Genomic DNA, 13,648 nt, shown 5'->3' with positions numbered 1-13,648 from the left:
TCGATTGTATGGAAGCGGCTATTTGGCGGCGGGTTAATGTGACTTAAAAACCGGCCAAGTGCGAGTCGGACTCGCCCACCGAGGGTTCCGTACTTTTTAGTATTTGTTGATATAGCGGCAACAGATACATCATCTGTAAAAATTTCAACTGTCAAGCTACCACGGTTCATGAGATACAGCCTGGTGACAGACAGACAGACGAAAAGCGGAGTCTTAGTAATAGGGTCCCGTTTTTACCCTTTGGGTACGGAACCCTAAAAATCGAATGACGAGTTTCGTGGCCACACATACACATGAATGTAGGTAATTCTCTTTAACTCTGTTACATATAACTTAATTTTCCCGCTGAATGCGTAACTCGTGTCTACTTCAAATGTGAGGTTAATGAGGATATTATACATGGAATTATTTTGGGCAGAGCTGTACCCAAATAGTAGGGTAAAAAACGACTTTATTGTATAAGGTAGAAGGTTCAAATTCTGATTGCAACGGTTTGAGCTTTATTATACAAACAGGCAGTGATAAGTGTAATAAATTAATAATATTTCGTTGTTATCACGCGAGAAATCTGATCTACCTATGTATAATGATTGTATACATAAGTAAAATTACATATAGATGATATAAACATGGTAAAGGAAGGATTTTTAGTTTCTTGAAAATAAATCAGAATGGTTAAACGCGTTTCAAGATTAATTCTTCATCATCTGCACAATTCCACATTAGTTTACTGCATAATAAACTATAAATATTACACTTAATGAGCAAAAAACCAATAAATTATTCATGAGACGTCATCATCAAAGTGGCGCTCGATCGGAAGTCCAATTAGATTGTTTAACGGAGAGTATGTTTGTTTCAGATCCTGATGCGGAACAGAAAGTATCCATTATGCTAAACGGGGAGGAATCAGAATTATACTTCGTCAACTGTACTACTGCTAAGGTAAGACCAATTAACAATTAATTTAAACTTTCACGATTTTTACTCATTATTATTTACAACGACGGGACTTAATCGCGTAAAATAAGTATTAAACCCACCTCCGACGTTTCGAGGACGGCGTTGTCCCCGTGGTCTCGGAGAAGACCGACCACGTCTTCTAATTAATTATTAGGGTTGTCACAACTTGACGTCCCTTTGCATATACGACCACAGATAAGATAATGACCTGAATTTTGATAACCCTAAATAGCCGAAAGGGATAGTGCCTGAAATTGATATTAGAAAGGGACAGCATGATACGTCCTTGAATCGCTGTCAAACTTCGGTTTTGTAGGAAGTTTCCTTTCTGTACGGTAGTACTATTACTTAGATACTTACTAAGGTGCAAGATTTAGGTGACGTCATCACCAAGATTAAATGAAGGGTACACGGAAAGAACATGTCTATTAGTCACTTTTTTCGGAAAATGAGATTTTCATTTTTAAATGTAGAGCTCTTAATGAACTATTAGTTATATCTTTTGCTACCACTGTATAATATATGTAACACAACTTTTTTATTAGTTAAAAAAGACCTGGTCACGGAATTACCATACATTTTGACATGGTTTCAAATTTTAAAGCCGCGATTACTCAAAATGTTACTAAAGTGACTAGACATGTTCTTTCCGTGTACCCTTCAAATGGAATTGCTCGTTGGGTGGACTATATGCAGATGATTGCGACGCACTTCTAGATAGATTAGCTTAGAAGCGGAATAGTGGCGTACACGAAGAGAGGCCATGCTTAGCAGTGGGCGGTAGGAGGCTAAAATGATAATGATAAAATGACGAGTATTAAATCATTTTACGGTTTAGACTCACTTGTTTTAGTCACTCGCGCGACATGTTTCGGAGAGCCTAGGTCTCCTTTCTCAACTATTATTTCTATTAGTGCTTGAGAAAGGAGACCTAGGCTCTCCGAAACATGTCGCGCGAGTGACTAAAACAAGTGAGTCTAAACCGTAAAATGATTTAATGTTAGTATGTCTCACAACAGTTTAAATTCGATTAAAATGACGAGTTGTCAAATATTTGACAAGTCGAAGTCAACAACGACTAAAAAGAATAGGCACCAACTTGTCGTCAAAATCCTTTCTCTATAAGTGCGGAATTGGCCTGGCCTTTCAATAAAATATAATATATAATAAAATCAAATAAATACTCCCATACTTGAAATAAAACTATGAAAACGGATTATATCGCGTATATTGAATTTATAATACATCCCGACGTTTCCACTACCACCACCACCAGTCACCCGTTGACCACGAACGCTGTAAAGGGTTCGAAACGTCGGGATGTATTATAAATTCAATATACGCGATATAATCCGTTTTCATAGTTTTATTTCATGAGTAACTGTCGCGGTAACCGAAGACAATATTATACTCCCATACTTGTTTAATAAACAACGAGTTGAAATATGGCTGCATTACCTCGATAATAATCTCTGTGGCGTTCGATCCAGCCGAACGTAAAGCGTAACCAACAGTGCGAAGAGGGGTTGTGTAGGAAGGCATTTCTTTGATAAAGGGCTGAAAAGTTGACTGACCTGGTTTATCAATGATTGATGCCTTGGTTTAATGATTGTACGTAAAGGCCTTAAAGAGTACTACGAGAGAGAGTGCCTACGTGTTAAGTACTGTTATAACTAAAACGACGAAAAAAAACCGCATATCTCAAGAATGACAAACGGCGCTTTGGATGTGGGTTGTTACAAATTAAATGTACCTACTTTCAACATGAAATTTATGAGAAAAATCTGTTTTTTTTTCTTATAAAACTGCAAAACAGAACAAAGTCCGATTTTTTGCAGTTTCGCAAACTACACGGGGCACAACTTTTTTTTGCTTCCAATTCCAAATAACATACCAAAAATTCAGCTTAATAGATTTAAAAAAAATTGTCTAGCTTAAGTAGATTTAGTGGATTAACTCCAACGAAATTCTTGGAATGCCAAAGGATTCCGTTGCGTAACAAAACTTTGAAGGTAATGAAAATGTTTTGGTGTTAGCCGGATTTTGTCGCAGAAATTCGGCGACGCGCGAACCGCGTGGCCTACGGGATAAATAACTCACAAATTGTTTAATATTAAGTACTTTAGAGATTTAGTTGAAATCATAAATACTTTGCTATAAATTAAAACTAACGACTTCATTCGAACTTTAAGATACGTAAAATAATTGCTAAAGATACGATATGGCTCGGATATGTCAGTATCAAGTGACGTTTCCGTGAAGTATCCGATCCATATCGTATCTTTGGCATGTCGTATTTATGACGTATCTTAAAGTTTGAATCAGGCCGTAACTTCATATCGCAACATAAACAGAAAGTGTGAAGTTTTTATTTCTTTAATACCCTTGTCTTTATGCTTCACCATAAAATATTACAAGTTAATATTGACCTAAGTAGGTATTACCTAGGTAGGTGAACAAGTATGTATTAAGGGGCACCCCAAATATCCGGATGACATGAATTTTCGTTTCTTTAATGGATACAATGAGTCAGCATAATGTTCCCTAAAGTCTCAATAGGATGAACTAAGAAAACGAATCTTCATGCTACAATCATTCCGCTTCCTTTTAGTGTCTTTTTTATTAGATTATTTTAAACCGGGTCACTCACGTATTAGTAAGTCGAATAGCTCGACATGTTTCGGTCCAATTTACGAGGACCGTCTTCACGGAGACACGACACGTCTTCACTGGTCGAGGGCGCGGCGTGTACTGCGGGCCAAAGCCCGACTCGCCCGGCCGCTCACGACAGACGGCGTCGGCGGTGCCGGCGACGTCACCATTGCTAGGATAGCTCTACCCTCCGTATTGCGTTTGTCAAATGTCGGATCGCACACAACACTCACTGAGTCACTTGCTAAAGGCCGGACCACACTGACCACCGACGCAGTACCCAAAACCGTTTGACATGTTTGAGTCTCACGGGAGTTTTATAGTGTCTTTTTTGTTGATATTAAAATACATGCAAACGCTAAAACCGGCTTAACGTTTTTTTAACTTATTTCCATGTTGAACTATTGTTTCTATCTTTTTTGTCGTTTCTTGATCTGAAACTGTACTGGATTTTATCTGTCAGCTGTCAAAAGTGTTATTTCTTGTGCTGGAGGCCGATTCTTATGTAACAGTGTGTTATGGTACTGATCATGTTTTGATACGACCTTGACGGTTGGCTTGGATTAAATAGAATAAAAGAAACTTTAAAAAAAAAAATTTAAATTAAACTTAAGTTAACATAAGACATACAGAAGCCAAGTCACTGAAAAGGTCTCCACTCAGCTCAATGTCAAGATACCACCTAACGCTACTCTTTCGTGAAAACCCTTCCGAGAAAGCGTAACTACGGATCGGTGATTTCTTTGTTTCTAATTCAATTCAATTCAATTCTTTTATTCATAACTTAAGTTACATGTCATTTTATTATACATATTTACATCTTATGTGTATTTTATATTAACAACAATAAGTAATCTAAACGCTTTATAATCCCAGTCTCTTTCTAGTCTATTTTGTCCATACAAACCTCTCTTTTTTATTCAATATTGATAAAGAACAGCCAATGAACTGGAACAGCGTTGAAAGTATTTTTTTAACACGATTTTATATTCACTTTTTTTTCTGTCTGGAATTCGAGTCACTGAGCTTTAGCGGTCAACAGTATAATTTTGAAGATAAATGAAGATAAAGATAGCGTTCGGATTCAGGCTACACCTGCTGGTAATGCTTACTGCTGAAGTAATACGGCGCGACATTGCCGCACTTGTCACAAATCCGGGCAGCAACATCTATTTTGACATTAGCGGCAGTAATGCACTCGGCGGTTATATCACGTCCTGGATCCCGAGGACCCCTAAAAGATCCCTAGCTTCCTAAAAGTGTGGTACTTAAACCGTCAGCGGTTATCCCTACGTCAACATAAAATGTTCTTAAATACCTTTTATTTGTACAAATTTTGACCCAAGTTTAATAAAATATGTAAATTAATATAAATATAAGCCCAACAATTGAATAGGGATCAATTTTGGTCCATTAATTACATAATTACAGCAATTGAAATTTTAGCTATCAGGGGAATGATAAAACCGACAAGAATAATGATAAAAAGCGACAAGGGAATGACATAAATGACAAGGAAATGATAAAAAATTGCAAGGGAATGAGAAGGACTCTTTGACTTTCGGAACAATTATTTCCAATAGTATGCATTTAAGCACTCATATAAAGTTTATTTTGTTTTAGGAGGAAATCGACCGCTCAGAGCCTCCAGACGCATTCGTGGTCATATACAGCGTGGTCGACAAGGCGTCCTTCCAGAAGGCTGAGCAGGAGTTGGCCAGGCTACTGGACTGCGATATGCTGAGGTCAAGGCCAGCTGTGCTGGTTGGGAACAAGATAGACTTGGCACGGAGTCGGGCTGTCTCCACACAAGGTGAGAAGAAACAGTTAACCTATCACTTTGAAACAAGGTTCAAAATCATGTGGGAGTTAAATTCCTTGTACCTTATAAAGGCTTATAAAACCCTCCATCAAATTATAAGCACCATCTGTCAAGGTAAAACTGTTCAGAAAACGCTACTAAATCGTTCGATCAGCTTTGGAAATATATGGAACATTCAATGGCATGCATACATACCAAAGTGCACAAATAGAAACAAAACTTTATCTTCAGGACACAAACAAGACAAAATGTTGATAATATCAGGTTACCAATTTCATCATCATATACTTAAGAGTAAGTCTCTTGTCGGTGGAGCAATTTCCATGTTTCGCGGTCCTCTGCCTTCTCTTTGACAGCCTGATACGACACGACGACGTTGACGTACCAATTTGCAAATGAAAATTATATATGCTTATAAAATGTGACAAAAATATAAACATAAACCGTAAAATTTTGTATTAAGCAGAAAACGTCTACCAACGATACGATACGATACCACAATGATAGAATCAGAGTATTTACTCTGAAGTGGGGGGAGGCGGTTATACTCGTATTAAAGTGAAGACAACCAATCTGCTCGACGATAAGTTTAATACTGACTCGCTTAAGGGGCCCACTGACTATCAGTCCGCCGGACGATATAGGCCTGTCAGTTGTTCGGAACTGTCAAATTTTTGTTCTAACTGACAGGCCGATATCGTCCGGCGAACTGATAGTCAGTGGGCCCCTTTTGCTAACACAGAAATGTTATACTTATATCTACCTTGTATCTCTATAGCTCACCAGAATACAATACATAATTATAATATTCAAGCTCAACACATAAATAACACATAAAAACGATCAATTACACGTAATAATTACAAGCCCGAATACGAATCTAAATAATTATCAGAGATGATGGCAAGAGGCCCGATGGGATGTCCTTGGTTCCTTGGAGCTTGGGACGGATGTTGGTGTGGGATGCTACCTGCGTAGACACTCTGGCACCGTCCCACCTCCAACGGACTAATGTAAAAGCGGGCGGAGCGGCGGAAAGCGCCGAAATTTTAAAACGTAATAAATATAAGAGCCTCGGTAAAGAGTATCATTTCGTTCCATTTGGAGTTGAAATTCTAGGTCCATGGGGTCCCAGCGCGCATAAGTTGTTTGCAGAAATCGCGAAGCGTCTGGTTGACGTAACTGGTGACCGAAGAGCTGGCGGCTTTCTCGCACAACGTATCAGCATTGCGATACAGCGGGGAAATGCCGCCAGCATCCTTGGTACAATGCCTCAAGGGCCTATTTTAGATTTAAGCTAGTTATTAATTTCGTTTACGTAGTACCACTGTATATATCTTGTATGTAAATAAATGTTTATTGTTAATAAAAATATATTTCGTCAATAATGTTTCGTGTTGGACTGTGTTGCAGTCGTAGCAATTATTTCGTAGATTAAATTCAGGTGACAAGAAACTTTATATGTTATTTTCGTACGCAATATAACGTAATAAAGTTCGTTTGGATTTTTTGGGATATAAAAATAACCTCAAGGCCATAAAACCTTTTTTATCTTAAGCAAAGAGGATATAATAATAGAGCGGTACTGTCACAGTAAATTTTGTAACCCCAGTAAATTCACTGCCATCAGTCTATCGACAGCGACACACCTTAAAACTAAAAATGAAGATTTATAAAAATACGATAAAATGTAAATGGATAAATGATTTTTTTTATTTGCATTAATTATTTTTATGATTTTGACCCATGTTCTTTCACTGATATGCGTTAAAATTGTTAAATAACAAACGAAACCGTCAACGCCATCTATACGACAGTAGGCCAAAGCTAGTAGCGCCCTCTGAACGAGAATCAAATTTTCTTGATTTTCGAGGCACGTTTTTTCCTTAGACTGTATCCATCTATTACGGAGTTATGTCTATCTTTGTTTTAAGCTATGATGGCGCCATCTATGCAAAACTTTGACAGTTGCCAACCCAATTCTCGCAACGTTATCTGTAGGCTGACTGTCTTCATTATTTACTACTCTGTTAGAAGGTAGATATAATGTATTAACAGCAACTCTTAACCGGCCATCGATAGACCTTATATCGTTGCAATAAAGTTCAAATTAGCAGTTAACATGGACGATTGAACATGTATGAGTTTTAATATCCGTCTGTTTGTTTATATTATCTTATCTGTGCCGAATCGTATCTTATTTTGGCCTATTCGAGATATTAGATTTATTTTTGTTATGGCGTATAAATGTCAATATAATTTGTTTTTATTTGACGGGCAATGTTTGTATGTATGTTCGAGTAAAATCTTGCAAGCGAAATTAGACCCACTTCCTATCATTCGATTGAGCTGAATCTTCATATTCATATGTAAGTTCGGTGACAACGCAATATTATGGTAACATCGAGCTGATGAGTTTATTTCAACGCCCGCGAGCAAAATTGCAGGGGACTAAACAAAATAGAAACAAAAATAATGAAAACGACAAAAACAAGACATCCAATCAGACTTCCAACCAGCGATGCCGATCGAAATGAAACCTGATAACGTTATGATTTTAATTTGCCAGATAGGCGACACATTACTGCGGCAGTATTGCAGTGCGACATTACTGTCGCAAATGTCAAAAATCCGGACGGCGAAATCGATATTGACATTTGCGGCAGTATTGTCACGCTGCTATACTACTGCAGTCGACTGCATTACTGCAGAAAACGTCAAAATGTCAATTAATCGAACAAAATATATTAAATTGGACGTTTCCTGCAGCGCAACAATACTGTGGACTGTATTACTGCCCCAAATGTCAAAATCGATTTTGCTGCCCGAATTTTTGATATTTGCGGCAGCAATGCAGTCGGCAGTATTGTCGCGCTGCAATACTACCGCAGTACAGTCTGTATCCCACGTTCTATTCGTCTGGGAAATCAATTTCGCTCCATAATGGCGGATAATGAATGGGCAAATTAGTTCTTGACTGCGTTATTTTTACGCTCGGTTGGGGGTCTCAATTACGTAGTAAGTTTGTGGGTTTTATCATTGCTTAAGCAGTACGAGAAGTCGTATAAGTACTGATGTTCAATATGAAGTTTGCGAAGTTTTTGGCGAGGGAGGGAATACTTTTTTCCAATTACGGAATAAATCAAATAAAATCATTAAAAATACATAATATTATTTTATTTAAAATTGCATAATACTCCAGAAATTAGACAGGCACTGCCATGGCCGGGTGGCAGCTTTCTACAGGTTACCCACGAAAGGTGAAGACGCCGGTTCGAATCCGGCCTCGGTCACGGAAGGCTTGGTCATTTGACATTTTCTATTTAATATTTTGACACATATATTTCAGCTGGGCCATTTCAAGGCCAATCAAATTAGATTTTTTCGGAGAATTAAATCTTTGCGAAATATCATTTTTGTGTAGATAGATATATTGTTTAGACATTAAGGATTGCAATAAGTCCAAATTTGTGCAGCAATGTAGGACTATATTCAAATTTCGTCAAGTGGACGAAAACTAGCGCAATGACCCTATGTTTGAAACATAATATGTAAGGTCTTATGTGGTTTCCATCGCGTAATTCAAAGAACAGTGCAAACATTTTCATACTAAATTTATTGTTGCTCTTGTGTTCCTTATTAACCTAGGTATCAAATATTACTACTTATACAGGTTGGCTAAAAAATAAGTGCATTCCCGTTGCCAGGGAGGTTTTGGGATTATACTGAGCAACTTTTGCTATGGGACCAAAAACGAAATCGCGAAAAAAAATTTTTACTCTCCCATAGAAAATATACCAGCCAAAATGTATGAAGGAGCCCAATTTTTTTTCGCGATTTCGGTGTTGGTCCCATAGTAAAACTTAATATAATATAATCCCAAAACCTTATTTTTTAGCCACCGTGTATAAACAGTGATATTATGTATTAGCTACCCATTGACATCATATGATGTCAGTATTGAATCATATATCGTTGTTATAAGATATAAATAGTACATAAATGCCTGAATTCTGACGGGTTAATCATAATAGGCCATCTGTTTCATAAACACAGCACCTATAAAATACTATGAGTACATTAGAATTTCTCAAAAGTTAAAAACCAATAAATCCTTTTTTTCAGATGGCAAATGCCTAGCGTGCACATACAAAGCGAAGTTCGTCGAAGTCTCCGTCGGAATCAATCACAATGTGGACGAACTTCTAGTCGGTATCCTCAGCCAGATTAGACTAAAGAAACAACAGTATTCAGCCGAAGGTGGAAGGGAGTCATCCCCAGCCCATTGGTACAAATCCAGAGGCGTAGTACGGGCAAGCATGAAGGCCCGACAAATGCTCACCTGGATATTCGGGAAAGAGGATTCCAAATTCAAAAACTGTGAGAACCTAAACGTCCTGTGAGTAGAGAACGACGGACCTGTGTTCGTCTAATGGAATTTGGACTTTATAACAAGTGTGGTTAAGTGTAAATTTGCATTGTGTTCGTTTTAAGTGTTATATTCGATTTTACTTTTAAGTTTAACGCGGAGACGTTTCAGCCAGTGATTTATTAAAGTTGGTGATAAACGAGTGAAAGCTTATCCAGAGATAAAAGTGATATAGTTTGGCCCAGGACTGTCTCGTTTTAAACATAGACAGAGAGAATCATACTGTCTTTGTCTTACGCTAGTACTTAGCCCCCAAAAGAAAGGGATGAGTATAATTTTCCTGGTTCTTACTGACTGGCAATTTGTGTTTGCCAGACTATAAATAATACTTTTATGCTGGAAAGATCAAACAGTGAGTTGAAAAAAAACTTTTTGCAACTTATTAGCTCGTTTATTACTTACGCTAAAGCAGTTGATTGTCTTTGGGATCTTGGACCAAAGAAAAAACAATAAATGCAAGGATAAAAACACAAATGACGCATCAGGTATGCCCTGCGTTTCATGTCACCAATATTTATAGTATCATACCCAAATGGTGTGATCAAATAAAAGGAAAAGCGACTATCGACTGCATCTCATTTTAACAAATAGCTGCATCTCTATCAAGCCAACCCCGAAAACAATCAACTCGCACGCTCGCATACTAATGGCTACAATTTTTCATCATGTTTTATCTCTCTCTAACGCGTAAGAGAGAGGAATAAAGCTAATACGTTTCTGAAATGGAGTCGTAAAGTAACGCCAAATAGCTAAATTGGTAGATTTAAATCGTTATTGTGCCAAATTTTCGAGAGAATTTAATCTATAATCGTTAAGTGTGTTAGTCTAGGTAAAGGAAAATTAAGTGAGAAATACAGTATTTTCCCGTGTTTATCTTAAAATGACGTATCAGCAATATTTTACTCTTAAGTCTTAAGTGACACAATTTATCATGTAGTGTAATATATATCGAGTTTATAGGACCATGCTGTGTATTGTAAGATATACAACTTGTATCTATGTATATATATACCTCAACCACAGATTATTATTAGTAACAATCTTTGGAAGACCAAACTTAACCTGAAAATATAAACATTAATACGTAATAATATAACTATGTCCTGCCTCCCATATACAGAAAAGTTAGTCCAAAAGGCATTCCTTTAAACTCATACGATCCAAGCTGTATTATAAATGCAGTTTTTGTAATTTTTCAGTTAGATCATTAGAATGAAATCTAATTATATTTATGTACAGAAGTTCTAAGAAAAAGAACCTCTAAATTGCACATTCAGTATATTGTAAGGGATATACGACCTTTTCATGAATACGTAAATTAATTTTCTAATATTAATCAGGGTCCACTTATTCCTTCCATCTAGGCCAAACCTTAATCTACAAATTAAACATTAATTAATTAATTAAAGACAAAAATTTACCACAATTTTGATAAAGTACCATAAGGGCCAGCTGAGCTCTCCCAAAACCCACGATTAGAAGTACTTCCAGACAGACGGACAGACGGACAGTGGAGTCTTTATAATAGGGTCCCGATTTTACCTTTTTGGTACGGAACCCTAAAAACCATAGAATGCAGGTTTGTTGCTTTTTAAAAATAAAAGAATGTTGCCTTTAAGTAAAATGAGCTAACTTAAGGTTTTAATGCACTTTCCCTCCAGGGCCCATTATTTTTTCCCACACTGTGTGTATTTAATATGTGAGTCTCATGGAAGTTTTGTAATTCAAATATACATGGACATATTTACAGACTATGTAATACATATTAAAATTACCTTATTTAGTAATTGTATATAATATCGCGAGTGCACCCGTGGATTTGAAGTTGTAAAAACAAAAATCGTGTTAACGTTAAGTACGTCATACACCAATTTTCGTGTCTTTTCTCGATTAGTTGTAGAGAAATACTTAGTATAACTTAACATAATGTTCTACCAAATTAATTTTGTATCAAGCCGCAACGTCTGCGAACCATGCTATTAAGCTTAGAAACGAATTAAAAGTGGAAAGTGGCCGTGGTGGTTATGGCCTCCTTAAGGCTCATATCGTCGCTATACTTACTCAACCTCATATCTGCAACAATCATTTGTATTGATCAACAATCATTTGTATTGATGGAAATGTCGCTTTTCTTTCATTCGGAATACGGGGGTTTTGGTCATCAAATGAGTGTTGCAGATACGAGGTTGAGTAAGTATAGCGGCGATATATGGTGGAAATATTCGCTGTATTTGGTAAGGTCTAAGGAATTTCAGATGGCAGAGCACTAGCCTAGCGATCTAGTAGTCGTGGGTTCAAGTCCCACCCAAGACAGTGATCTTTCCACTTTTAATTTGTTTCTAAGCTCCACCACCACCACCACTTTTCAGTTCCACGTAAAAAGGTACAAATGACTATTGATGGACTTATATCTTTGCAACAAGGTATACTTATTGTTAACTTCTTTTTTCCGAGCATGAGGACTATAGTCCAAGCCCTTTCGCACATGAGGGGAGGCTTGGGTCAAACAAAACTGTCTTCACGTCTTCCCTGCAGACACACCCAAAGGTTAAGGGCTATAAAGGTTAATTTTCTTATTAACCTGAACAGTTCCCTAATTAAACTGTACAGTTTTGATGAACACACAAATTTTCTCTCCTGTGGAGAATAGTTGGTGGGCATGTAGGTAATGATTTTGGAAATAGAAATAGAAATATAAATAATTTATTCGTGAGCACAAACACAAAAATAGAAAATTATACAATAGAGAAACATAAAAAAGAGAAAGTGTCACGAAATGGTCTCACCTCAGCATGTTGCTGGCGACTTCCAGCGCTGATCTTCCGATGAGACCATCCGGTGAAACAGTCACGACAGGTAACAAGAAGAACAACAAAATTAATATATACAAAAGACAGAGATTGAAATAAGTTAAAAATACATATTACAGTAAATTACTATGAATAGTTGTATTACTCGTACGTACAGCTGTTATATCGGGTCAAACTCAACTTGGCCGTACATTACGCTTGAGATTATAACTAGCGCTACGCGGCAACTACGCAAACTATTTTATTATCAATAGAACAAAAACAATACTTTATCGATTTTACAGACAAATTTGACTGCTTACAGCCAGTTACAAGAGGGCGAGAACAAATTTATTAAAAGTAATGTGCCATGGCAATGCAAAGGGAACGAGATTCTATCATACTTATCCAAATAAATGGAGTACCTTTTCATGTGAATAACTTGTGCTTGTGCTTGCCCAGCAGTGGGACGTAACTAGGCTGAAATTATTTATTTAAAAAAGAGCTGACGATAAAAAATTGAGTACATTTCATTCGAATGTAAAATGCACTTATTTTTCAAGTTGCTCTAAAGGCAATTAGTTTGTTCGCGGGACTGTAAAGTGGACGCAGCTTTTTTATTTATATTTTTCATATTGGAATTCGATTATTTCACTGCTCTGTCATATCTGGAAATGAATATTCGAGTATAAATATTACCTTCTGGATTTAATTATTCACTCATAATTTTGAACTAACACGGGACTTAATCGCGTAAAAACACGTTTATTTAGGGCCTGACGTTTCGAACGTGACGTTACGTTCGTGGTCACAGGCAGACTCACATCTGGTAATGAATATTCGAGTATAAATATTACCTTTTGGATTGAATTATTCACTCATAATTTTAAACTATCACGGGACTTAATCGCGTAAAAACTTACGTTTATTTATGGCCTGACGTTTCGAACATAACATCACGTTCGAAACGACAGGCCATAAATAAACGTAAGT

At 36.9% G+C, this 13,648-nt stretch overlaps 1 protein-coding gene and 1 long non-coding RNA gene across 2 annotated transcripts in view; both read left to right on the top strand.

Annotated features, from left to right (window-relative positions):
• LOC134745666 (uncharacterized) overlaps positions 1-12,213 on the top strand; it is a 233,396-nt gene extending 221,183 nt beyond the window's left edge. The window contains exon 2 of the long non-coding RNA XR_010128200.1: positions 12,181-12,213. This is a non-coding gene — a long non-coding RNA (uncharacterized LOC134745666). The remainder of the gene's footprint in view (positions 1-12,180) is intronic.
• Positions 1-12,213, top strand: part of LOC134745629 (GTP-binding protein REM 1) — a 167,112-nt gene extending 154,899 nt beyond the window's left edge. Inside the window, exons 3-5 of the mRNA XM_063679740.1 lie at positions 863-945; positions 5,239-5,428; positions 9,563-12,213. Coding sequence (XP_063535810.1) covers positions 863-945; positions 5,239-5,428; positions 9,563-9,840 — 551 coding nt within the window. The 3' untranslated portion in view covers positions 9,841-12,213. The remainder of the gene's footprint in view (positions 1-862; positions 946-5,238; positions 5,429-9,562) is intronic.
• Positions 12,214-13,648: the final 1,435 nt, after the last annotated feature.

The sequence above is a fragment of the Cydia strobilella genome, chromosome 11 (assembly GCF_947568885.1).
Source record: "Cydia strobilella chromosome 11, ilCydStro3.1, whole genome shotgun sequence".
Classification (NCBI taxonomy): Eukaryota; Metazoa; Arthropoda; class Insecta; order Lepidoptera; family Tortricidae; genus Cydia; species Cydia strobilella.
Note: the sequence above shows the minus strand (reverse complement) of the source record. Positions and strands in the feature narration are given on the sequence as shown.